This window comes from Orbicella franksi, chromosome 9 (genome assembly GCF_964199315.1).
Source record: "Orbicella franksi chromosome 9, jaOrbFran1.1, whole genome shotgun sequence".
NCBI classification, from domain to species: domain Eukaryota; kingdom Metazoa; phylum Cnidaria; class Anthozoa; order Scleractinia; family Merulinidae; genus Orbicella; species Orbicella franksi.
This window is the reverse complement of record NC_138153.1, coordinates 7,687,771-7,714,056: the sequence shown is the minus strand read 5'-3', so window position 1 is coordinate 7,714,056 and position 26,286 is coordinate 7,687,771. Positions and strand designations below refer to the sequence as shown.

At 40.2% G+C, this 26,286-nt stretch overlaps 2 protein-coding genes across 4 annotated transcripts; both read right to left on the bottom strand.

Moving 5' to 3' along the window:
- Positions 1–776: 776 nt before the first annotated feature.
- On the bottom strand, positions 777–9,742 carry LOC145497539 (monocarboxylate transporter 13-like). 2 transcript variants are annotated; one of them, XM_081477350.1, is made up of 5 exons: positions 9,737–9,742; positions 6,109–6,337; positions 4,439–5,025; positions 3,458–3,830; positions 777–2,017 (listed from the first exon to the last, which is right to left on the bottom strand). In XM_081477350.1, the coding sequence occupies exons 2-5, from the start codon at positions 6,320–6,322 to the stop codon at positions 1,836–1,838; spliced, it is 1,356 nt and encodes a 451-aa protein (XP_081333476.1). In that variant the 5' UTR covers positions 6,323–6,337; positions 9,737–9,742; the 3' UTR covers positions 777–1,835. The 2 variants fall into 2 exon arrangements, with proteins under 2 accessions (XP_081333476.1, XP_081333477.1); XM_081477351.1 differs by lacking the exon at positions 9,737–9,742 and adding an exon at positions 9,078–9,098.
- A 4,328-nt stretch (positions 9,743–14,070) lies between these two features.
- On the bottom strand, positions 14,071–25,658 carry LOC145497105 (monocarboxylate transporter 13-like). 2 transcript variants are annotated; one of them, XM_081476898.1, is made up of 7 exons: positions 25,015–25,658; positions 24,430–24,555; positions 22,822–23,039; positions 22,052–22,285; positions 19,205–19,788; positions 16,583–16,955; positions 14,071–15,538 (listed from the first exon to the last, which is right to left on the bottom strand). In XM_081476898.1, exons 3-7 carry the CDS (start codon positions 22,985–22,987, stop codon positions 15,357–15,359), a joined length of 1,539 nt encoding a protein of 512 aa, XP_081333024.1. In that variant the 5' UTR covers positions 22,988–23,039; positions 24,430–24,555; positions 25,015–25,658; the 3' UTR covers positions 14,071–15,356. The 2 variants fall into 2 exon arrangements, with proteins under 2 accessions (XP_081333024.1, XP_081333025.1); XM_081476899.1 differs by lacking the exon at positions 22,822–23,039 and having other exon boundaries at positions 25,015–25,655.
- Positions 25,659–26,286: the final 628 nt, after the last annotated feature.

Below are 26,286 nucleotides of genomic sequence, written 5' to 3'. Positions count from 1 at the left end.
CAGTCGACACCTGTCAATTTAGTATTTTGCGCAGTATGTTAAAGGTTTTTTGGTGTTGTCTTTTCTTCACCTAGGCTAGGATAATTGAGATTATTATACATTGAAGTCACTATCTCTTTTCTGATTGGCCGAAAGCGTACAGTGAATTTTCGAAATCAGCGCCTGTAATGTCATAACTGCAGATTATACAATAATCATGTCAAGGACACTCAAGGTCACGGGTAATCATGTCATGTATGACCGCGGTGCATGATTTCTAAGGGTAATCATGTCAAGGTCGCGCGCTTTGCGTTACTTGCCGTCAGTGAAGAAGCAAAAAGATGACTCATTTTTTTTCCGTTCAATGTGTAGTAAAGCAATTATTGGATTCGGTTTTTGTGATATCCAGAATAATCAAGGTCTCGGTAAGGGTTATCAGCCGAAGCCTAAGGCTGATGCTAATAACCCCTACCTCGACCTTGATTATTTTGGATATCACAAAAACCTCATCCAATAATTGTTTAAAATATGTATCCATCCACGTCCCACATTTGAGAGAATAGCTTTATGTCACCCTTCGCACATTCCGGAATTTGGCATGGCTGGATGTATTTTAAAAAATTCATAACTCCGTCAAACTTTGGCGGATTATAATTGTTAAACCTTTAAAATATTGAAGAAAGATGAAGCTTTTGCATGTAAAACATTCAAGATGTTGGAATAAAAAGAACTGTGTTTTGGCAGCGTCCGACATTTATGGCTAAATTTCAGAGTCTCCCAAGGCAAATCAGCCTGTTTTGAGGTCACCTTGAAAACCGTCTCACAAAAATGCAAAAAATCGAATTGATCCAAATAAAGATGATATTTATACATTGGATATAATGGTTGACTTTCGCTGAAAAATTGAGGCCAGTCGGTGAGGGTTCGAAATTTGCCTTATCCGTCCTTACGCAGACAACCTCTCAAAGTCTCATGGGATCCCTGTGGCAGTGGTGACAAGCGAGACTTACATATAAGTTGAAGTTTGATTGCAATTCTATGAGTCACCTAATGCAACAAGGGATCACATTCTGGGATCAGATCATAATATTTTAGTATTAAAAAGGCTTTTTTAAGGGTTGTGGAGGCGCAGTGGCCACATGGTTATGGTGTACTCGCCTCCGGATCGAGCGGTTCGGGTTCGACTCCAAGCTATGTCGGGTTGTGTTCTTGGGCAAGACACTTTTACTCTCACAGTGCCTCTCTCCACCCAGGTGAACAAATGAACACCGGCGAAATTAAATGCTGGTAGATAACCTTGCTATGATAGATGGACTAGCATTCCATCCAGGGGGGAGTAGAAATACGCCTAGTCCCTTCCTGCTGATGAAACCGGAGATAAGCGCCGATCTGATGGGTCCCAGACTTTACCTTTTACTTTTTTCTTGCGATTGACAAAAATCGAAAGCTCATGGTTCTAAAGTATTACTTTAATTGTTTCCCTGAACAAACACATGCTGCTCCCCACTTTCAAAAATATTCATTTATTTAATGAATAAAAAATAATATAGGAATTTGGCACAAAGGAAAAAGATGGACTTTTGGGGCTACGATTTGCGTCGTTAGAAATTTTTGGGGTCTAGTTTTTACCTAACAGGACCTTTACCCTAACATGACACCTTAGGGCCCTTTTTTTTATCCTGACTGACACAAATAATCTTAATCACATACCAACTAGTTTCTACTAATCTTACTAATCCCGGTTAGCGGGCTGTTGTTCCCCATTGATCGTCTCGCGCATCAAACCGAGCGATATGAAAAAACATAGAAATATTATAGCTGCATTATGCCGGTTGCTAAGCGAAGTAACGCTAAGTTCAAACCACTGTAATTTTCTCGGTAACCAGAAGCTTTTCGCCGTAAGATAGCGTTTCTTCAGCATCTTCAGGTTGTCGTTTTACAAACGCCATAAGTGATGTAATCGAAGCTCCAACTATCAGTATTGCGCCCGCAGTGTAAAACGTAACGGTGTACGAACCAAGCATGTCCGCCAACAAACCTGTGAAGAAAGTCAGTTTCTATTTGAGACGACAAGCCATCAGCAACTTGGAGTCTGATATTGCTTTACTGTTAAACAATTATTCCAATTAATAGATTTTGAGGTGTTAAAGTTCACCACTAAATTTTCTTCTATTCTTATTGGTTTAAATTGATCACGTGACCGATAGTGCTCATCGGCGGAGAGACACTATCTGCCCATGGTGCCCGTCTGAGGAAAATATTGGCACGGATAGTACTCGTCCGTGAAAATTTTTCTGTAACCAAGCGGGCTTATATAAAAAAAACTGAAAGACGCTATTTGTCTGTTTTCTGTATCAAATTTTACATTTGGCGTAAGAAAATTTAGAGGTGAACAATAAATACAATAGTGCTTCTGTCAAGGAACTATCGGTCTTATAGCTGCCCATTGGAAATTTGATGTTCTTAAAAGTAGCATAACGTTTTTAAGAACATCAAATTTCCGCTGGGCAACTATCAGCCTATAGTTCCTCGATAGAAACACTGTATTGTTTAAATTATAAATAGTTGATGAAGCCTGAAGGTCGAATTACCTATCACCTCATAGGAATTTGGAGCGAATAATCTTATTAAATTCTAAATTTACTCTACTTTAAGTGACTGTTTTTAGTGTTTTCTGGTCTTAGTGTTAAGATTTACGCGGACTGAACTGTTATTTGTAATTTACAGCTGTGTACGCACACATCAGCGTTTCTCAACAATTTCGAGTTTTTAAAGTCAAGAAACCCTGAATGTTACTTTTAGTCCTTTCAGGAACTAAGTTATCCATAGAGTTTCTTAACGTTCCCCCGAAACTTCTGAAAAACGAGATAACATTACCATTTATAGTTAGTAGACGACCTACAGCCGCTATCTTTATTGTTCACCACTAAATTTTCTTCCGCGGGCAGTTCAAAAATCATATTGAATTACTTTCAGATCTATTAGATGAAAGGTATGAACGCTAAATGTAAAATTTAGAAAACAAATTGCGTCTTTCAATTCTTTTTTTTCTTTTTTTTTTTTTTAGTAAGCCCGCTTGTTTACAGACGGGAACTATGGGCAGATGTGTATACTTAATTGGCCTCCTCATTGGGGCTTTTCAGGACCAGCGTAAACAAACAATGATAAATAAATATTCAAAAAAGACATAACTAGGTTAAGAATCACAACTGGCGGGAGGCAGACCAGTTGGCTATTTGCAAGCGCAGCCGAGAAGTTGGACTCGGGGCTACCGAGAACAACATCAGCTGGCGGTCAGAACGGAATTTGAACCCGGGATCTACGGATTTTAAATGCGGCGCTCTAACCACTCGGCCACGCTTCCTCCGACGGTAGTGTCTCTATCGCGTCACGTGATCAATTCAAACCAATCTGAGACCGATCAGAGAAAATTTAGTGGAGAACTATAATGGCTGATAGCTCAGTATTTGAATCTCACCAGCCATTGGAGATCCGAGGCCAGTGCTCACACCAGTAAAAATCGGTATGTAACCCCACGCTTGATTGACTTTGTGTTTTCCACAACACTCCAACACGAGCAGGGAAAATTGTCCGTGGTAAGCTCCTTCCATGAGTCCAAAGACTATGAAAATGGCTACAACAGAGGTGAATGATCTGGCTGATGGAAGGCAAATGACACACAATCCACTGACGGTCATGCCGGCTTGGTAAAGATGGAATCTTTTGAAGTATCTAAAGTCTCCAAGTTTGCAGAATGCGTTACGACTTACGACGGATGCTATGGCCATGTACGTGTAAAGCATGGCGGCTTTGCTTTCGGAAATATGAAGTTCTTGCTCACAATGTTTGACCTGTGCGTGAAAAGAGAGGACCTTGAGATATTTGTTTAGGTCGGCTGAATAATTCTAGTTTACTTATGCAACTTATACTGAACGCGATAATGCACGTTCATTCACAGCTGTTTAACACTGTTTAACAAGTGATGCTGCAATAATAGTGTCATACAAATACCATATCATTGGTAAAAAAAAAAAGTTACGGTCATCCCTTTTATATAACAGATTACAATAGCAGCAATATTACCTGCTAAAAGCGCCCTTAATTCTAACTCAAAATCGAGCTCGGTGATCCCCTTTTTTCATTATCGAGTTGTGATAAACATGATAATTTGAGATGCAACTTTTGCAAAGTTTTGAAAAACGTCTGTTGAGTGGGTTCAGAGCCACATTAAATTTTCGAAAATTTAAGGTGGCTCTGAACCCACTCTACACAAGAGGAACGTTATTTAACCTCGTTTCAGCCCGTATTACTAGTACAAAGTTTAACAGAGCTGTTCCAAATGACCAATGTCCTCCAAATTTTTTTGGAGAGCCCGTTATGTTAACAACTTAACTGAATCGCAAAAAAATCTTTAAAAAGTAGTCACGAAATATACAAAGAGAGACCTCTATGTACTTACTATATGGACCGTAGGAACATAGTAGGCGAACATAACAACAACAAATGAAGACAGCATGATCAAGAAGGGGTGATTCTTGTAAAGAGGCACATCGTCTGTTGTTGTTTTTTGTTGATACTTTATTTCTCCAACTGTGTTGTCGTTGTTACGTTTCTCCTTCTTGTTCTCCAGAGGTACAAACACGGTTGAACACAAAGCCGCAACAACATGCAAAAGACCAAATCCCAGTAGTGCCCCCTGCCATCCAAACTTAGCGAGTATCGACTGCGTTACTTGAGTCATTGCAAACATGCCGATCGCCGGTGCCGATGCTACAATGCCAACAGCCACTGAGCGCCATTTGACAAAATACTGCAGGACGATCAAATAAGAGCAATTGAAAATCATCACATGCCCGATGCCTGACAAAACACCATATGTTAAGTACATCATCCAGAGTTTTGACGACAGCGACGCAAGGAAGAAGCCAATTATTCCCAAGATTGAACCCAGAATGGCGGTGAACCTGTAGCTGAAACGCTCGTTGAAATACGCACCTAGAGGACTGAGTAGACAACCACTGGCGTGGTACAAAGAGCCAATCCATGCTGCAAAACAACAACTTATTAGGGAGTTTAAGCAAATCGCTACGGCTGGCTCTGATACGGCTGCCGGAAGTAAATTTCCCCCAAAATGAGACACTGCGCATGTACGTCGGTTGCATCCAGCCGTAGCTTGAAACCTGACTAAGTGAGTCGGGATGTTTTGCCGTAGTGGCTACTACTTCGGGTTTATTTCGCTTCTCTGGCCTTTTTCAACGGATATCTCGGCATTTTAAGAATTCCATTGGATACTATATCCTTTAAACTCAGTTTCAGTCAAAGATTGTGTCAAGGTTGCCTTTCATAAGCTTGTAAATCCGTATCCTGAATTTACGATAAGTTTTGGCAAAGGTGTTGGAATGGCGAAGCGAGTCAAGTGAAATATTCGTGTTGAGTACGAGGCTGTTTTTCTTCGGTTAAGTTTGCTTTGAGGGTTTAGTGAAGATGTTTTATATCTGGATAACTATACGATGCTATTTTGCTTCTTTGAGTATTGATATATTTGTGTTCTTCACTTGATATTCTTTGAGATATTTGTCTCTGAAATTATATATTTCATCCATCAAATTGTTATGTTACAAAGTGTATGGGATTCGCTTTCGCTCAGAAATAATCTGTTCGTCCCACCGAATAACGGCCATCGTCCTTTGACCGAAGCCATTTGGCTTCGGTCAAAGGACGATGTAAGGGAAGTGAAAATTATGAATTATTATGTCTCGATATTCATCTGTTGTAACACTAAGCTTAAAGCCTGTTTATGACCACAGTCGATCGCGAAAGGCCGATCATGTTTATGAAAGAAATTTAACCATGATTTCAACTACATTTTCTGTTCAAGAGAATTTATTCACCGAACACAATCCAAGGCAATCCACTGGATTGTGTCCGATTGAGTTCGGCTGCCGAACCCAATCGAGAACAATCTAATGGATTGAATTCGATTCCGTTCGATTTGTTTGGTTGAGTTCGATTGGTTAGGAAATCGAACTCACACAAACTTCGGTGTTCGATTTGGTTCGATTGCCGGACTCAATCGAACTCAATTCACGGATTGAGTTCGATTTCCGAACGTTCGATTACTGGCAATACCTGTCGTCTGCCTTGTTTCGTCAAAGGTTTCCATCAGTGTAGGAAGTAGCAACCCAAAGCTGTATATGATTCCCATGATGATGACAACTGACATCGCTGAGGCTGCACACACCAACCACGACCACCAGCTATCGGGACGGCACGTCGGTTCGTGATTTTCGACCTGTACCCTCAGGGCTTTCTCGCCTTTGTTGCTTTTAAAACACTTAGCCATGACACCTGAGAATGCCTAAGAGAAAACTATATATCTCAGAATAGATCCGTTTAGCATAGTCATTGGCTAATGGGTTCAGAAACAAATTTTCTAGCAACAGTGATTGAAAACTGGTGCTTCGATTTTACGCAAAACTTCAGTTATCAAAGAAATTCAAACCATCTTATAACAGAATCCCCCATTGTGATAACACGTTTTTGGGCCACTTAAGTTGTTATCCTTGTTACAACAATCCAGAGGGAAACACGCTTGCAGCGACGGAGTTTATTAGACTCTTAGAAGACTCGGGATCTATTACAGCAAAACAATCCAACGGGAAGACAGAGAATACGCAGTTACTTGGGTCCAACAGTAGAGTTTAATCCAGTAACGTACACAGAACGTAAACGTAACCAATACGGGATAGTGGTATCCGGCGTCCCACCACCGGGGGCGTAACCGAAGATCTTACAAAACACCTGTATTTATGCTAGACTCTAAACAAGTGATCTGATATTTCGTTTAGTAATCCTAAACCCCTATTGGCTGCCAATGAGCTCATTGTTGTTCTAGGTTATTCCATCATAGGCAGTCAGTTATTCTGCTCGTAAATATTAACTACTTACAACTTCGGGTAGTTCTCACTACAAGGTGTTACACGATGATATAGATAGACAGGTGGTTACCATGGTTATTGGACTTTCAGTTAACTGCTAACTGTTGGCTTTTTTATGGTTATGAATATCGGCAAATTCTCCCCTTAATCACACCATTAATCTACTAGCCTGCGAACAGGCTTCCGGCGAGGACGGAAAAAATTTCGGCGAGCGCGAAACAGAAGAATTCGGAGAGCAAAGCGATCGGGGCGGGGACAGGGGAGCCTGTAGGCTTTGTTTTTGATCTGCCTATCCGCCCTTGGTGATAAGCCTGTAACAAATCAGTCAATGAGGTAATTAGACCTGTCAAGAAGCTACATTTTCGGTACTTGCAAACAGTTCTCATCGAGCTAATCAAAAAGCCGGGCCGGGCGTCATAATATAGAGTGCAAGTACGCAACATGTTCACGGAATATTTCAAACACTTTGTCCCTCCAGAGCCGATACTTAGAGAGCTTAAAACATATTCTGCAGTACTGAAATGAGCCTAAAGAAATTATAAGCACATGATAGAGGAGTCAAACTCTGCGAAGCAACAAGCAGATAACAGTGGAAAGTCAGGAAACCATGCCTTTGACCTCTAAAAAAATTGCTACAGCACAGCCAAACGGTTCCACTCCAGTAGCTTCTACTTAAAATTCCTCCTCGTAACAGAGCATAACGTACCCTTCAGAATCACTTGTGAAATAACGAGAGGTCGGGAGACCGAAACGTAAAAGGGAACGGCAAATGCGCCATAACGAGCCGTTGGAGTCGTATAATTTTACAAAGATCTGTCAAATATTCATCTCAAAGATGTCAACAATCAGCGATTGAACCAATCATATCATGATACCAGGAGCTGGTATCATAGAACGGCGGCATCAACAGAATGTCTACAGGCTCCCTCGCTTCTTTCGGGCTCACCGGAAGCCTGTTCGCAGGCTATTAATCCACTGTCACTGTGCTCAATTGAGGCAAGAACGGATTACAACTGTTCAAGTTTTTTTTGATGAAGCTCGCCTGAATTTTCAAAGGCCACCTGTCTACTGACTACCTGGGTCGAGTTTTGCGACCGTCTTGGGAATTCATTGTTAGGGTCTAATTTTTTTCATCAAGAAATACATAATAATTATAGGAAAAAGAATTCCCAGCATACAGAAAGTGATCTCTATTTCTTTTGGAAAGTACTGCGAGAAAAAGAAAGGAAAATCATTCTCGTTAAGTTTACTTCGATTGTTTAACTTTTCACTCGCGCTATCAATTTTTGTAAATCAAAACTTCAGGCAATTGAGTTCTGTGCCTCTATCATGCTGTGGAAATACGGCGGAAACGGAGAGAGATATTATTTCAAAATACGATTTTCACGTTGTCACCGCACGTGAGTCACTGCACGTGAGTCGGTAAATTGATTACGCAATCCTCTCCATTTTCCTTCTGTATGAGGGTTACGTAAGGAGGTTGTGATTCTTTCTTTTTTTGATTACTTCACTTAATGGCAACAAAAATTACCTAGACGGACCCTCTTATTTCTTTATCTCTTCACTTAAGCAACGAAAATTTACTCTTGTGTTTTAGTTAAAACGGGCTAGTTTGTAAGTTAAAACTATCCGCTCTGCATCAATGATGTATATTCCTTTTACTGTATGTCTAGTAAATGAAGGAGGAGGTGCCCCTTTTAAATAACTTACATGTACTAAGTTGGAATTTACGGCTCGTTTCGCATAAGAGCAGCGATGAGTAGGGGTGGCGAATGATCGTTCAAAAACCATGGGTCTCGCAAAATTTTCGCCTAATTCCACGGGTCTCGCAGTTTCGTTTTTAAGCGGTTATGTGCGTCTCGCAGTCTCGATCACCTTTTTCACAAAGCTGTCTTGCAGTCTCGATTTTTTTCAAGGCTAAGAAAGCCTCGAGGTACCTATATTTTTATATTTTATATAAGCTTAAATGACGTCTTACAACCTGCACGTCTCGAGCTCGCATTTAGAACGCTTTGAAGTCTCGGCCTCGCTATTGGAGAAGTCAAAATGTCTAGTGCTCACAAAGAAAAACGCTAATCTCGCCTTCTCGCAAAGTCTCGCATTTAGATCATTTACCATTCACGACCCCTACAAGTCAAACTTCATATTTTAAAACCTTACCTTGAGTTAATAAAATAAGCGTCTCTGTTCGGGCCCCGGTTTTTAACAGCCGGTTTAAAAGAGTCGAACATTCAAGTATTTTTTTTAAAAAAAGAAAAACCTGGATATGCTATCCCGGTACCTAAACAACAGAAATCGCATCCGGTCTCTTGTGGAGAGTTTCTGATTAACCTTTCTTAATTTATTAAGTTTTTTGGTAGCGTAACGCCACCGCGCACGGAATAGTTTTGCGGGTCAATTATTTTTCCAAAATGAACATATTTGACGAACATATAAAATATTGCCAGCCCTTTCTGTATGTCAAGACAAAAATTCCAAAATCTTTTTGCGTTTCGGAGTTCTTGCGAATTTCCTATTTTGCGTTACTCACCGAATCAGTCAGTCGAAAAGCGTTAGTCTGTCAACAGCCCTAAGCCTGGAAATTTAATAAGCCAGCTGGGTTAGTTAGTGCCGTTTGAACTTAAGTTGCCTGGAAAGGTCTCTAATGTATCTGAGCCATTGTAAGTTATAATCCATGAATACAGTTTAGCTAGTAAATAAACCTTTCACAGATTTCTTGCTAAAAATTTGGATTCCAGACTACCACAAAGTGAAAACAAGGAGGCGAGAACGCTGAACAACCAGGAAGATCTCAGGGCAGCGTCCGTCAACTACATTACCTCTGTTCCCGGCCTTTGTTCGCGTGCTGACGAGCTCCAGAGCAGTATATGTTTACAATTACAGCGTCTCTGAAAGATCCAAGTTGAATGGTCTTATGACGTCTTAAATAAAACATCCACGATGGGCAATTTGACGTTTTTGGGGTTTGACGAAAGTTAGTTATTAACTCTTTCTTCTGGTTAGAGTTAATGGGTATAAATACAGACACCTTATTAGAATTTTTCAAAACATTTTCCTAGTTTGCATAATGTTCAGCAGTAATTATAGAAACCACCAGTTAATTTCCGCTCGCGCCGGAAAAACCACTTAACATCTCTAAAGAAAAAACACATTTGATCGCGAGCCACGTGTTCCCTTTGAAAAAAAGTTAAAAGCTGGACGAGCGAATTACGGGATGAACTTTGTGGCGTACTGTGTATATGTCGCGCAATCAGTTTGTGCAAAGGTTTTTTTTCTGCAAGGATATATTTTATAAAAATATCGAAGTTGGAACTGAATTGCGAAGTTTTAAGAACATTTTAACCCAAGGCTGAGATTTTGGAAAAGAATATAATTTTGTGCTGAAAATTTGCAAATGCAATACATTGAATGATACGGACCGTATAAAATTCTTCCTTTCTCGAAACGACAAAATTAGTAGCCAGAATACTAATAACATTTGTGCAAGAAGTTATGTGTGTCATATCACAGGCTTTATTTCCTTTAGTCTAGCTCCAACCTGAAACAGATAATCTAAGTATATTCACAAGAATATTTTCAACTTAAAATCGGCAGAAAAAAAGGAACATTCAGCCTGGGACGGAAAAACAATATTCTTAAAATGGAGAGTGTGCTGGCTGGCCACTTACTCCCCGCGTAATGCATGTGATATGTGTTCCGAGTAATAATACTTAAGGGAATGGAATGTCATTAACGATAGATTTTAGGTCTGTGGGGTGGTTTTACCAGCACTAGCGAGCTCGGTAAGTATTGGATCTGATGGCTGGAACACTTCGCGTGGATTGAAGTACTAGCAAACAGGGAGTTGATAGCGACGACACTGGACGGGAACGGGGAAAAACTCTGTAGAGCAGACCGCTTGTCAGCTGGCACTCGTTAAAGGACGGCACCAGTACAGGGTCTAGTCTCTTCGTCCCAAGAATCGAGGAAACGGCAGTAAACACTGAGACGTCTTCTGGAACACAACTTCTTTAATGTAGAGTAAACTTCATCGATACTTCAAAGCTAATACACGCGTACAGAGTAAAAGTTTTCGCGCTGCTTATGTATCGTCTAAGGTAAACACCTGAGATGTTCGCCTATACAAATGAATACAAAGACTTTAACTCTAAGATACGTACAGGTTGATAAATACAGAACATTCGATTGGTTAGCCCAATCTTCATACGTAGTGACAAAGCTTACATCTGCTTGGATTCTAGTGAATAGTCTAAGCTAATCTATTGAAAATGCACGTGTTGTCTACTGTACATGGTTGTACCAGAGCAGATGGTCTTTTTATATGCAAAGTCTTGCTTAACTAACAATATACACAACATGTGTCCTATTGAAACACTGACATCTACTCTATTGAAAACGTTTGACAAAGTAAACATGGTTCTATTCAAAAACGCCAGGCTGTTGACACGGACAACAATAAACCAGGTAAAACTTATGCAAAATAAACATTACTTCCTGGAACCAGGAGGTATAATGTCATGCAAATGAACATTTGGACAACAGTTTACAAACTGTGTTCACTTCGGAGCCTAATTTATAATTTTGTAAAATCTTAGCGATGAATGTCTTTTTCTATCCTGACAGGTAATAAGGACCCACAAATTATTTCTTCCTTTTTTGGCCTTGACAACCCACAAAACACAAAAGGTAATTGCTTCTGTCTGGGCAACTAATCAGGGCCGAAAACGTTTCAGTTATATAATTCACAGTAACTCCCCGAGGGCGATTTCCATATAAAAAAGATGGGGCCTAAGAGGTACCAATTCTTACAAAACATATTAACTACTGTGATATTTTTTCGGCTCAATACCCTAAAAGGTACTGCAAAAGCTCCCGCTGTGGACCTTTTGAGGTTAAACACCCTAAGATGTACCAAAACCGCGCTGTGAGTCCCCCCCCCCCCCCCCCTTCCTGGAGGTATCTCACAGTGCATAGTGTTTGAACGCAATTACAACAAAAGATCGTGCACGCTCACGGACCTTCCAACAATAAACTCTCGGTATCTTTGCTTTCTTCTTTGAGGTCTGCGGGGTTTCATGTGCGATTGGTGTATAGTACAGGATAACGTCTATACAAGTATAACTCCCAAGTACTAGAATGTTGTCTTCAGCGCTGCACGCATGAACAATGATGGTAGAAAGAACGTAAAATATTTCCTTACCTCAAGAAGACCGTGCTTGGTCGTTCAATTGAACTTCAGGGAGAGAAACGAGACAAATTCCTCCTTTAGAATTCGTAGATCAACTTCCTTGCCACTAGCCACACAGTCACAAGTTCACGACCCCTCCCAGCCTTCCTGTGCTCCTCTTCTGGGCGGCGAGTCTACATGGTTAGCTCCCGTCATGGCGTGCCAATTGTCTCGAATACCTATAGTATAAAGTCTTCCACGTTTAAAATTGTCATTGTAGACAAAACCCTGACGATCCGTCAATGGGAAACATAATACATTTTTATGATGTATGATATAAGGTATAAAAACCAGGTTACTGCTATGTGTGAGGAGAGAAAATCAAATAATTTAGTATGTTTTGCATATTCGCTTTCGCTATCAGAAATATAGAAATCCAACGTAGATATACTTGTTTTCGTTCGTTTAGCATTTCTAAGTTACAGGTTACTGTTCCAGTTTATTAACCGTAACAAAAACCTGCTATTTTGTTGTAAGATCATAACGGCGATAAGCGTTGAAGTGTAATTCCTACCAGCGATAGTCTTTCGTTAAACTGTTATCTACCTGTTTTGTTTTGAAAGTTGTTATTGTTGTAAATTACGAATTCCGTTATAGCCAATCGAGCCCTTTGAAATGTATGAGATAATGTTTAGTTAAGGCCTTTTAATAACTTTACGTAATCGCTTGTAGAATTGTGCTTTCGGCTTAAATAGTCGTGCCTTGGAAAATACTTTTTTGGTTATGTTCCTGGTGCAGTCTGGTTATGTTCCTGTTGCATTCTGGTTATGTCCTTGGATTAAAACGCTATTGTTGGACCTACGTTCTGAGTGCAGTTGGCGTCTCTGAAGATAGTTCCCTGTGACAGATTCCGGCAGCAAGAGGGTTTCCCCAGGTTTTTACAGAAGTGCTTTCCCAGGCTAAAGACCTATTATCACAGTGATGGAGAATCCGGATAGTTAGAGAGGAATTATCAATAGACGTTTGAAGCAATCCAGAACGGAATGCAACCTCTTGGAGCGAACGACGAAAAGGACGTGAAAAAAATTGACATTTCATGTCGAAGTTATTCAAAAACAAAAAAAAGAAACCAGAGAAGCCAGAAGAAATTGTACGGAATCAGTACGCCCAAGTCGAAGGTTGACGCCTGTGTGGTATGCGATTTACCCTTCGACGAAAGTGAATGAGCCCCCGAGTTACCACGCGAACGAAGCCCCAGAGGAGAAATTCCTTCTGGCGTATAATTATGTGTGACCAAACGGACAGGTTGCGTTTGTGTTCCGTCCAGCCTTGTGAGCTGCCACTATCATAAAAAAATGAAAGTTGTGCGCTAACAAAAGGTAAAATTGTGAGAGACCCGATACTGCCATTTTCACAATTCGTGTCCTTGCGACATTTTAATTCTGGGCTCACTCTGGTTGCCAGACATCCCGGGATGTATTCGTCATGCAATCGCAACAAGATTTCAGCCTCACTACCTGGGCTGAAATTCGCCCTCGAATGTAGCATCACTCCTTTAAGTTCAAGTTGAACTTAAAGGAGTGATGACTTGAAATTGGTCCAAATTGTTAGGTGAGGAATGATACGATTGTCAATGAACGGCTGAAGTCTTAGATCTGCAAAATTTCCTGATGACTGAGAAATGAGCTGAAATTTCAACTGAAGTTAAGATTCCGGCATCTCCACTCACATCCCGGAAGAAAGTTCCGTCTAAGCAGCGACGCGAAACCTGTCGTGGCTGTTCATTTATCCTCCGCCAAAAGTTGTCAACCGTTTCTCGGGTCATTATATATTGCCATGGCACTGACATTCTGGTTTGCAGGTCAAGCCAAATGTGGTCTTTGTTGACAGAATTCGTCGTGATCAGCTTCAACTTCTTTATTATTGTTCGCTCTTTACAGAGTTAACATTATTATTAGAAAAAAATAGCTTTTTATATATGGTTATGGAAAAGATAAAACGATATGTGCCTGGTAACCAGAGTAGTCATTGGCTTTCGAGCTGGTTACCACCATGTTAAGCCATACAGAACAATACATTACTGAAATACATTAAAGAAAAATATATAAACATTGCATTCCTACAAGAGACTATTATTAAATACATTTTTTAAGTATTTAAGAAGCGCTGCTTATACTACCTCTTAAAGGAATTATATCGTGTGATTCCCTGCAAATTTATTGATGCACAAAATTGGAATGCCAAATGTCCATATCTAGCTGATGTTTTTGGCCTGTAAAGGTTTCGATTTGATGCATACCGGGTGTTGTGGTGATGGATGTCTGACAATGATGTAAGACCGCCAAAGAAAACAGCTGGAATACTCGTTCTATCGATATCAGTTATTTTGAATTTTATGACCAAAGGGTGCAATCTTATTCAGATTTCTACTGCGTACATAGCTGAATTTTTAGCGTTAATAGTATACATATAAATATATGATTAGGCATATTTAACAATTAGATTATGAACTCGAGATTTCAAGTGGGGGTAAATTAGAGTATAATATTATGGTTTGAGGAAATTTTGCTCAACATAATTCCGTAATTTATAAATTATTTCTATATTCTTTGCTAATTGGCTATTCACGGGCTGGATCTAAAGTTCCCAGTTAAGAAATTCGTCTGTGTAAACACCTAAATATTTAACGAAAGGTTTACGTTCAATATTATTTATATTAACTATATATATATTCCTGGTTGATAAAATTAGCATGTCGTTTGTCTTAAAATCAACACGCAGCCTGTCAATCAATCTTAACATATTGACTACGTTGGTACGTTTTACGTTTCTTGCCGAGTATTGCAGAATTAGTACCTCCATTTATTTTACTGCCTTTGTGTTTTAATTTCCATCAATTTACGTCATTTTCTGGCTTTCTAAGAATAGTGAAATCCAAGATGTCTATATCAATCCATAACCATATCAAAAATGTCGGACTTAATTATGTCATGTGACGTCATATGACGTCACCAGGAACAGAGAATATCTTATCTTGTAGAGCAGGCCAAGAGATGAAACGCAAAACAATTTTGATTTATCCAATTACAACAAAAAGTGGGGGAGTGTTCGATCCATCAAAACTCTTTGTGTAGCGAAGTGGACGTCCAAGAGCTAATATCGTACAAAGAACACCCTAGAAGTCACTAGAGAAAGCTGGAAAAGGTAAGAAGAAACAACAGGCGAAGAATTTGCTGGCAATATTAAGGCTACCCTGCATGGACTAAACACATTTAAACCACTGTAAGTTTTTCAGTGACTAAAAGTTCTTCGTCGTAGGACTCCGTTTCTTCAGCATCTTCAGTTTGTTGTTTTACAAACGCTCTAAGCGATATAATGGAAGCTCCCGCTATCAGTATTGCGCCCGCAGTGTAAAACGTGACGTTATACGAACCAAGCTTGTCAGCCATCAAACCTGTGAAAGCGTCAAATAACGTAAGTTGATTGGAGTCCAGTACTGCCATATTATTAGCAGGCAGAATTATCGAAATTAATCAAGAGAATTGCCCTACTCGTTGCGGGTTCAGAAGCTCTTCTAAAGAATGTTACTCCAAGAAAGAAGATCGACGGTTTATACATAATTTGTCTTTCAGAGAGAAAAAATTTTCAACTGCTATGACGCACAAGAAGCTTTCGCAATTTCAAATAGATAAGATAGTCTTCTTTGGGAATTTATTAAATTTGTGGGCGTGAAAAGAAAATTGTACAGGTGTATGTTAGAAATTTCAAGAAGAGAGATAAGAGCCCAGCTTTTCTCCTTTCCTCTCTCAAACCTCTTTGTTCCTAATTGCTATCTTACAATCGCCGTATCATGGTTTACCACAGTTTCAGCCTAAAAACTGCTCTTTAGCTCCATCTCCTAACGGGAATCCACAGACGAGAAGGAATTCTTCTCATATTCCTCTCTAAATAATGTAATTTATTTATTTATATTTATTTTGATTTCAGCTATAATATTGTAGAGGGAGGATATGTTTCATTATCGTACCCAAATTCGCAATTGGCCAATCAGAAGCCGTGCCTACTGTCCTGATATCCCGCGATATCAAGTCATTGGCCTGATATGGCTACGATATCATGCTCACTTGGCCGAATTTGGGTACAGTAAATACCTAATCGTACCCTTTTGGTCCGCTTTGGCGGCATATCAGACTCGTTTGGTCTCGCCATGGGTATTTTATCTCGACTGCGTCTCGCCAAAATACGAACCAGGGCTCGACCAAACTCGTCTTATATGCCGACGAGGCGTCCCATAAAGGATACGATTATTACGACGTAAAGGTATTATCTAGTACGCCCATGGGTGTTCTTTCTAATGAGGCACAAGAAGTTTTGGTAGTGAGCTATAACAGTCAAAAGTAATTGACCGTTGCTTTGCAGCCAATCAGATCACGGGTTTAATTTGCCAATAGTTAGTTACTGTTTCAGAAAAAAGCTAATGATATCCGAGTTATCTCACCAGCCATTGGAGACCCGATACCAAAACTCACACCAGTGAAAAAGATTATGTAACCCCACGCTTGATTGACTTTGTGTTTTCCACAACACTCCAAAACAAGAAGGGACAATTGCCCAAGCATAGCGCCTTCCGTTAGTCCCAACAGGATGAAAATGGCTAGAACAGAGGTGAACGATCTGGCTAATGGCAGACATAGGACACACAATCCATATATTGTTACGCCTCCTTGATAAAGATGGAATCTTTTGAAGTATCGTAAGTCTCCTAGTTTGCAGAATACGTTGCGACTGATGAAAGATGTTATGGCCATGTACGTGAAAAGCTTAGAGGCTTTGTTTCCGGGAATTTTAAGTTCTTGCTCACAATGCTTGACCTGCAAAAAGAAGCCGAACACAAGATAATCGCGAAAGCAGATTCCGGTTCTGATTTCATTCTTTGGTTTGTTTGTTAGCTCGTTCGTTGATTAGCAGGTACGGATAGGACTGTGAAATGGTTAGCTAAACATTATCAGTCAGTCCGTCAGACAGACAGACAGTCAGTCAGTCAATCTGTTAGTCAGTCAGGCAGTCGACAGTCTGTCTGTTAGTCAGTCGGTCAGTCAGTCTATCTGTCTGTCTGTCTGTCTGTCTGTTAGTCCGTCAGTCAGCAAATCAGTCAGTCAATCATTCAGTCAGGCTGTCCATCAATCAATCAATCAATCAATCAATTGATAAATCAGTCAGTCAATAAATCAATCACACTGTCAACCAGTCTATGCGCCTGTAAATCGGTCAGGCAAAATCAGCAGTCATTCAGTCAGACTGTGGGCTTGCAGATCAGTCAGCTAGCCAGGTAGTCAATCATGCAATCAGCCAGTCGCTGCTTACTCAGTCAGTCAGGTCAGTCACTTACTAGACACATAGTCATTAAGTCAGTTGATCAGTCAGTCGCTCACTGAATTGCGTTAACTTCGCCTGCAGTTTAGATAGTTAACTCTCTTAACTGTACGGTGACCCCCTCTTTTCTTTTCATAGTTCACGTCCTTTACTGATTTTCTCCATTTGACAAGAAACAAAAAAGCATCTGAACATGAGAAGTTACAAATATTTCATATTTTCTGCTCTCTTGCGACCAAGGTTTTTGCTGCGAAGTCCATAGGACGGAATATTACATGTATTTGAGATTAGAATATTAGGAAAGATACTCCAAGTAAGCGAAATGCTAGTTCCTGATCGAAAACTCGGACCTCAGATGTCAATATTTTCGTCAGCTGGACACAATTGCACGATATACTAAAAGACCATAACAGAATCAGTTAAACTTTTCATTGTTGACTCCATTAACTTCGTGTAAGGTAGCTGCGGGCGTATATGAACTCCCTTGTAGGGTAGGCGAGGCAAGTGGCCCTTTAAAAATACTAAGAAATTGCCTCTTACCCACTCCCCAGAGACTTCTTTGGTACCTAGCTCTCGTGTTTTGGTCCTTGGAATATTCTAGGGGGTAGGGGAACGTTTTTTGTTCGCAACATCGAAAATAAAGAAGGCGTCATGTGTAGTGGTTTTCTTCTAGACGGCAAAATTCTGTACTCAAAACCAAAACACACCTTTAAAGAGATCGAAATGGGAAGGAATAAGCATCTTGAAGACTCGACCGATGGTTGAGGGGGTGATAATGACTTAAAAGCAATGATAACGTCCTTCGGGTCGCAAGAAGGTCTGAATCAAGGGTCTTCTATAAACCGAAACCGCGCTACGGAACACTGTGGACAAGTTTAAAATGGCCTTTCTCGTCTACGGTATGGAAATATCGCTAGTTCAACCAAATGTATCACTCATTAAAATTAGCATTCTCTTCTATAGGAATTGTTTTAGTGTTACTTATATAAACTTTTCAGCTGACTTTTGTGTTCCCAACAAATCGACAACAACAATTGGATAGCACTGACGAATGTGCTTTTGGAGGATCCTTATTTCTAGGTAGCTTTTTTTCATGAACACGATCTTTATGTCGTTCACCTATTTATTATTATGCAGCATTATAGATATTAGCCTTATGTTGCTGCCATTAAGCGAGGTTTGCTGACTCCGCACTCTCCGTTCGGAACCACTCGTCTTGGAATGTGGACAGACAGGGTTAACATGTATTTCAAGGCCTCGTGGAATGACGTCTGCTGCAAAAGTTTACTTAATAGACTTAGTTATGTTGAACTAAGAACGTTTACCTGATCCAAATTTCACTAATTAGCTTCTTTTATTACTGATAGTTGTAAGCTAAGATCGGCTTAAAATAACGCAACGAAAGCTTCTAAAAACCCATGTTCTACAATGCACCTTATCTTGAAAACGGGCACGGTAACCCCCCCCTTTCTCCCCCCCCCCCCCGCCCCACCGCTTTTTCCTTTCTGCCCAAAGTTGGCCTCAACCTGCGTGGCAAGTTTAAAAAATATTGTACGTGGGGACATTTTTGGAACGCCCTTAGTGCTGTTTTCTCGAATAACGTCTTTTGTCTCGTAAACAGAGCTCAGTCGCACCAACTTTGCAAAACGGTTTTTGTTCCCCGAAAGTATATAATGACATCCCGTAAGAAGCGAGCCCCAAAGGTTCCTACCTTCTAAACCGGTAGTTTACTTTATTAATTACTTACAATATGCACGGCAGGAACCCAGTAGGCGAATATGACAACAGTAAATGAAGACAACATGATCAAGAAGGAGTGATTCCTCCAAAGGGATGCATTCTTTGTTGTTGTTTCTTGGTATCTTTCTTTCCCATTTGTGTTGGCGTCGTTACGTTTCTCCTTCATGTTGTCCAGAGGGACAAATGTGGCTGAACAAAAACCGCATACAATGTGCAAAAGAGCAAATCCCCTAAGTGGTCCCCGCCATCCAAATGTAGTTAGTAGTGACTGTGTGATCTGAGTCATGACAAACATGCCGATAGCTGGTGCCGATGCTACCATGCCGATAGCCACCGAGCGCCATTTGACAAAATACTGCAGAATGATCAAAGAACAAGAATTGAAAATCATTACATGGCCGAAGCCTGAAAGAACGCCAACTGTTAGGTACATCATCCAGAGTTGTGACGACAGGGAGGCAAGGAAAAAGCCAATGATTCCTGCCAATGAACCCAAAATAGCGGTGAGCCTGTAGCTGAAACGCTCACTTATATGAGAGGAGATGGGGCTGAACAGACAACCACTTGCAATGTACAAGGAGCCAACCCACGCTGCAAAATAACAAATGTTCAATATTAACACAATTGGAAAGCAAGCAAAGGTCGATCTATCAAACAAGAAGACAGAGGATATATCCTATTAGACGAAATTGCAAGGAGTTTGGCAGTTCCATTCACCCTTGCACCACAGTAGTGGATCCATAGAAGGGACTGATATGAATTTCGAGTTGTTAGCAGAAAACGAAAGCGGTCTGCGGTTTCAAAGGAACAAAATTTGGCGGTTTCCGGAATGTCCAACTTCCTATAATAGGACCCTCTATACGTTGCTAGGGAGGTGCGATCAGGGTAAGAAAAAAATGTTGAACTTCACTTGTCCAACGGACTGCAAGTGAGGTTCTGGTTTTGCTTGTCCAAACCTCAAGTCTAGTTGTCCTTGGACGTGCAGTTAAATCCAATCCATAGTTGAAACACATGTCTTTGAACAGCTGCCTTAATTGGTTCCACGTACTGAGGGTTTAACTCTTTTTCAAGTTTTAGTGAGTAACGATGATGTTCCTTTGACGCGTTATGATGAACAAAAGAATCTACGTGATACTTTGGGCCCAAACCACAACCAATGCACTAAGAACTATGATTTGCCAAGGCGGAATACCTTCTACATCTAGAACAATACATCACATCTTGGTTCGCATCGTGTACTACCCTAGGGAAGGTGTCCTTCCAAGATTCCTGAAACTTTCAAACTCGAACTGTTGGGCTGTCAGTTTGTTTTTTCGTCTCATTCACCTCGGTACTTTTTGCCGAAGGTTTTGCTTTTCTCTTTAGCTGCTTTCCCGGTGCACCAAAATTGCCTTTTATGCTTGGCTGATCAACCATTGTGCATGTGCTGACAGCGACTAAGAGGGTCTATTAATAAATGCACAAATCGATACCCCCAAATGAGTCCCAGGCCCCTTTCGGTACGCATGGAAATAAAATGGCGGATAAATCGTAAGTGCTCAACTTATTTCATTTCTAACTTGTAAGTTTCTTTTGCGAAAAGTGGTCTGTTTTACACTTGCAAAAACTAAACCGTATACTAATTTTTCCGCTGAAACATTTAAAACACCTTGTTTTTTAAATTATTTTCTGAAGATTCACTTGTCCAAAGGACAAGTAAGATTGACAACCCATTTGTCCACTGGCCAAAACCACTTGCCTGCGGCAAATGGACATCGTCTTTGTCGCACCCTTACATTGAATTGCAAATTCAGAGACAGCTAAAGCATTTTAAAAAGCAAAATAACATGCAATGTGGTATCGTGGCGCCTTAAATTTGCAAAACATTCAAAACAGACAAGTCGACGCACGAATGGTCACGCTTTTTTCACAGAACCTCACATTGTTGGCTTATGTTTCGAATGCATTACTGTGCAGAAATCAAGATATTTGATGTTTCTTTCACTTTTGCAACAAAAAATCGACGAAGAAGACGTCAAAACAAAACATTTCGCTCGTTCGTTAAGTACTTCCAACAACATACGTACATTAGCATATCTGGGACTCTGGGAGTAACAAATTCAGAGCCAACCGATAAAATTTACTGTTATATATCAGTTATATATCAGATGAAAATAATTCTTGACCGAGTGATAAAATAGGCAACTTCTAGGAGGAAGCCTGTCGATTTTATTCGCTTGGCGCTTGTCTCTTTGTCGACCGGAATAACTCCCAAGGTTAAACCACCCAAAAAAATATACGTGGAAGCGACGATTGAACTTGTTCAATGATCTGCTTTTTCGTCGCCAGAAGTACGAAAAATAGTTCCGCGAACGAAAAGCCAAGGGCCTTACTAGAAAAAGATGTTTTGACACTGTTGCAATGATTGCAGTGTGACTACACCACAGACGGTTTTCAGACAATGCGGTTCCGTAGTTGAACGAAAATATTGAGGGATCGAGCGATGAAATAAGACGTCTTAAAATAATAAATCCGAATCTTGATTTCCCGGGCAAAGAAATCGAGTGACAACATTACCAGGATAGCGACATAAGATTAAGCAATGAAGAATGATTATATTTAGCAATATTGAAGCGCTTGTTTTTATCTTGGAAGATAAATCCTAGCTCCAGAGTAAAATAATACCATTATCAGACACCAGATATCTAGCTCAGTGGATGTGTATTCACAATAAGAGTGAAAAGCTTGATTTAAGGCTTGATGTTTATTCAATTCTTTATGTGAAGACCTACTATTGACCACAGAAATTGATACAACAAGATGTTGTGCCTAAGTTACGTAACTTAATTTTGTGCCTGTATCAGCATCGTTTTACCTGTTGCTTGCCGTGTCTCGTCGAAGTGTTCCATCAAAGGAGGTAGAAGTAAGCCAAAGCAGTATGTGATTCCCACGACAATGATAACCGACATTGCAGAGGAGACACACACCAACCATGAACACCAGCTATCAGGGCGGCATGTAGGCACTTCAAGTTCATGTTTCTCGGAGACTTTAGATGCTTGATCATCTCCATTGCCCGTGGAGAGCGTAGTCATGACACCTGAGCTTGCTGAACAGAAAAAAATCTATCGATCACTTTAACCCTTTGAATACCAAACTTTCGCCAAAAAATACCGTTTTTAACCGTTTAGTCAGGTTTTTTAGCTGCCATGACGCTAAATAAGCCTAAGTTTTGCTAAAAAAAAGCTTGTTTTTTACTAAACGGAGAGATTTTTCGAGTATTAGGTACAAAATTGAGTAAAACTGCAATTCCGGGCATGCGCACAAGCCAAAATTTGAACAAATGTAGTTAAGCAGATTATTCCAATGTATTCCAAGGCCTAAAGGCAGATGCTTACACCAACTGATGCCACGCCAATGATTTCGCTATAGAAACATCGACAAAGCAGAAATCAGTAGTACAAGAGTACAAATTAGATCTTTATTATAAGGACCATTGGAAACGTGATGGGGGGAGGGTGGGGAAAAGCAAACAAAAAAAATTCATGCTAGGGAGGGTGATTGAAAAAAAAAAATCGCGCAAAGCAGAAGTGAAGAAAAAAATTGCTACAGAGTGGATTGCACTGTCTGGCTTACAAACTGTACCCGCCTGAATGGCAACTTCGCAGCCACTTTTAACTGCATTCTTTACACTTGGCAGCCACTTTAAATTGCATTCTTTATACTTGGCAGCCACTTTATACTCTGCAACTTGCAACTTTATCGGCTTGTCACTTGGCAGCCACTTTATACTGCATAGCAGCCTCATCATGGATGCTGGTAGCCAAACATCCTTGCAGAAAAACCCTTATGGATAACCATAGCTTAAAAGTGATAAAAAAAAAACGTGTGCTATAAACAGCCATCGATATCCTGCTTGATTCGTTTGCATTTAAGCAAGGACATACCGTGTTTTGAAAGAAATATAGGAGTGATTTCAAAACTGACATATATAAATGACAATTGCGGACACAGATGTGCATACCCAGGGCGAACTGTAACACTTCCCCTATCAAAGATGGCGGCCAAGATCAATGTTGGAAAAACGTTGTAACCAAAGACAATCATGGAGGTGTTAACACTACTGATGCTTTTAGCATGGGCTGTTTCAATCTATTTTAGGTTTTTGGCAAAGTAAACAACGCATTATCATTCAAGTCCCGTCATATTAAACATAAAGGCTGAAAATCGTGGAAAACGCACCAAAAAATGCTTGAATTTTGCCAAATTTTCTGGGGGTACATGCACCCAGATCCCCCTAATTGAATAAGCTATTCAGCCCCAAATTTAACTACTGGACGGTTTCTCACAGAACTCTAGCTTAAACCTTGATTCACTGCATGCCAAGAATGAATTTTATTACAAGGGTAATGAATTAATAAAATTGATTCCCGAAATATCAAACCAAAAAAGCAATGCAGCCCCATTTTAGGCAATAGGACTTGGATGTGTCTGATACTTGGTTTTGTTTCCTCCGAGTATAATTTTGCCAGGAAAGCAAAGTTTAAAAATATTTGTTTCAACTTAGAGCCTGTTCCAGGGGTTCAGACTGTGGTGAGTGTCGAGATTAAGATTGCAGCAATAGAATATTACCCCCACCAATTCCGCTCCTCCCCCCCCCCCCCCAAAAAAAAACAAACAAACAAACAAACAAAACAAAATGGGTATTTGCCCCCGAAAAAACATCCTGCAGAGGCAGTGGACGAGAAAAAAAGCTGCAAAAGTCCCACCCCCCCCCCCTCCCCCTTAGCACTTTTCTGATGGTCCGTTCCTTAGGAATCCATCAAGGGTCACCTGGGCCACTTCGGATGATGAGATCTGACTCCCCGATACGAGCCCGTATTAAATTAGCGTTTAAGACATGCAAAATTAACCAGGACAATAATAAAAAAAAATCCTTGATGGATTATTTGAATAATAATATATAGGCAGTATGACAGATCTAAGATATTTCATGAACTGTAAGTAAATGTCCCGAGAACAATGACATTCTGCGCGAGGGAAATAATGCTTTTTTTTAAAAAAAATTGCTTTAGAAATTGTAAAATAGTAAAATAGATGTATCTAACGAGGAATAAAACACAAATAGCGGTGATAAACATATTAAACTTACGCATGTTTATCACCGCTATTTGTGTTTTATTCCTCGTTAAACTACGATGGCCCAAGAACAAAAGCCTATAGATGTATCTATTTTAAACTCATATAACAAACCTCCTTATTACAGCCGCGATATCACGAGATCGCGTGTCAATCTCTAAAAAGAAGAGTGTGCTATCAAATCACCGGAAATGTACTTCATAACACATGCATCTGTGATAATGCCGCAGATGGTTTTCCCTGTCACGCAATAAAAAAGTAAATCAAAAACCATTCTGTGGATCAAGTCAAGAAAATGCGATCTTATAGAAGATAAATAAAGAAGACACTTCTCCAAGTTTTAGGTCTGTGCGCTATCCCCGACAATGACGAACCGCGAAGAAATCGCCATAATCGCCACGTGTTAGGCCCAGCTGGTGTCAAATAACCTGTTCGCTCTAAACATGCTTTAAAAGCGTACAATATCTACGAAAGCTGCTCGACAGAAAGAAATGCTAATAAAACCGCACGTAATTCATATTCACGTTAAATTTGAATTAATCTCATTTTTGCCGACGACATTGAAGTCATTTTAACGAACATAGCTTTACCAGTCCCTCAATAAACAGAATCTAACTTCGAAGCAGTACTGCACATGTATTTACCAATGGTGTATATTAAAAATAGCTCCGCAGTAAAATAAAAGACTTCATGTTTCACCTGTTGTCTTGACCGGTTTTAAACGACGAGAATAGGCTTCTAGGACACCAAGAAAGGGCCTCTTGCCCTTTACGCGTGATATCAGCGACGAACCAATCTCTCTTGAGTAAAAAAAAAGAATCGACCGTCTGTGTTACCGTTGATAATTGTGTTCCTTGCATAAATTATCTACGTAACCTTTTCAGTGTCACGACAGCTAACGCTGGACAAACAAGGAACACGTGATATTGGCATGACAGCCGGTCAGCATTGCGGACCCGGGGTAAAATGCAGACAAAAGGCCACGCGTCGCACACAATTTTTCTGGCAGTATGGGAACAGTTACATTTCATTGGCTTCTGCGTTTAATTCGTTTACATTTGTTCACTTTTCAACCCTATCCAGCCAAAGTACAAGTTATCTGAAATCACCAAAAAAAAATTCTCTAACATTGTCTAACGCCGCACTAACTGACCTAGCTAAATAACAGCAACCCAGTAACTTCCTTAAGTCTAAACCGAGCGATAAATAGATCATCAAACTTTATCAATGGTTGCATGTCGATAACCACATGAAGCACCCTCACGTAATATTCTCGAACTAAATCTTTGAGTCGAGGCTCTACACTAAGGCCAAGGGCAAACGTCGAATCCAAGTCCCGTCGAATAACTTCAAAGAGACGACTTAATTCAAGCGTGGTAACAAACGTCTAACCTGTGTCGATCCTATTTCACAAGTTGCACCTCATTTAAAGACAATAATCACATGTCCCGGTGCTATTCACTCGATGCGCGGTTAGTTACCGCTAGGACTTGCTAGCGAAACGGTAAGTGAACGGATAATTTGAATAACGATAGTCAATTTACTTATTCCAAGATATGATAAGACTACTTGGTTCTACGTGAGTTGATAGCCACTGAATATGATGAGTAATGACTCTAAAAACGATTTAATGAAATGCAAACTGTGAAGGTATATGTGGGGGATAAATGAGATGTAGGCTGTGTTGGTATATGTGGGGGATTAATGAGAAGTATGCTGTGTAGGTATATGTGGGGGATTAATGAGATTAAGGCCTTGAAGGTATATGTGGGGTATTAATAAGAAGAAGGCTGTGGTATATGTAGGGGACTAGTCGGATGTATGGTGTGTAGGTATATGTAGGGGGATTAATGAGATGTAGGCTGTGTAGGTATATGTAGAGAATTAATGAGATGTAGGTTCTGTAGGTATAGGTGGGGGATTAATGAGCTGTAGGCTGTGTAGGTATTTGTAGGGGGATAATTACGATGT

What these genes read in the sequence shown, in the direction of transcription:
- LOC145497539 (XM_081477350.1), bottom strand. Translation starts at nt 6,322, where the DNA reads ATGGCTAAGTGTTTTAAAAGCAACAAAGGCGAGAAAGCCCTGAGGGTA. An exon ending in ATGTTCCTACGGTCCATATA is followed by an intron (nt 3,831 to 4,438) that starts GTAAGTACATAG and finishes TTTCACGCACAG; the next exon opens with GTCAAACATTGTGAGCAAGA. An exon ending in CCTCGGATCTCCAATGGCTG is followed by an intron (nt 2,018 to 3,457) that starts GTGAGATTCAAA and finishes CTTTCTTCACAG; the next exon opens with GTTTGTTGGCGGACATGCTT.
- LOC145497105 (XM_081476898.1), bottom strand. Translation starts at nt 22,987, where the DNA reads ATGATGAGGCTGCTATGCAGTATAAAGTGGCTGCCAAGTGACAAGCCG. An exon ending in CGAGACACGGCAAGCAACAG is followed by an intron (nt 19,789 to 22,051) that starts GTAAAACGATGC and finishes GTTATTTTGCAG; the next exon opens with CGTGGGTTGGCTCCTTGTAC. An exon ending in TATCGGGTCTCCAATGGCTG is followed by an intron (nt 15,539 to 16,582) that starts GTGAGATAACTC and finishes ACGCTTTCACAG; the next exon opens with GTTTGATGGCTGACAAGCTT.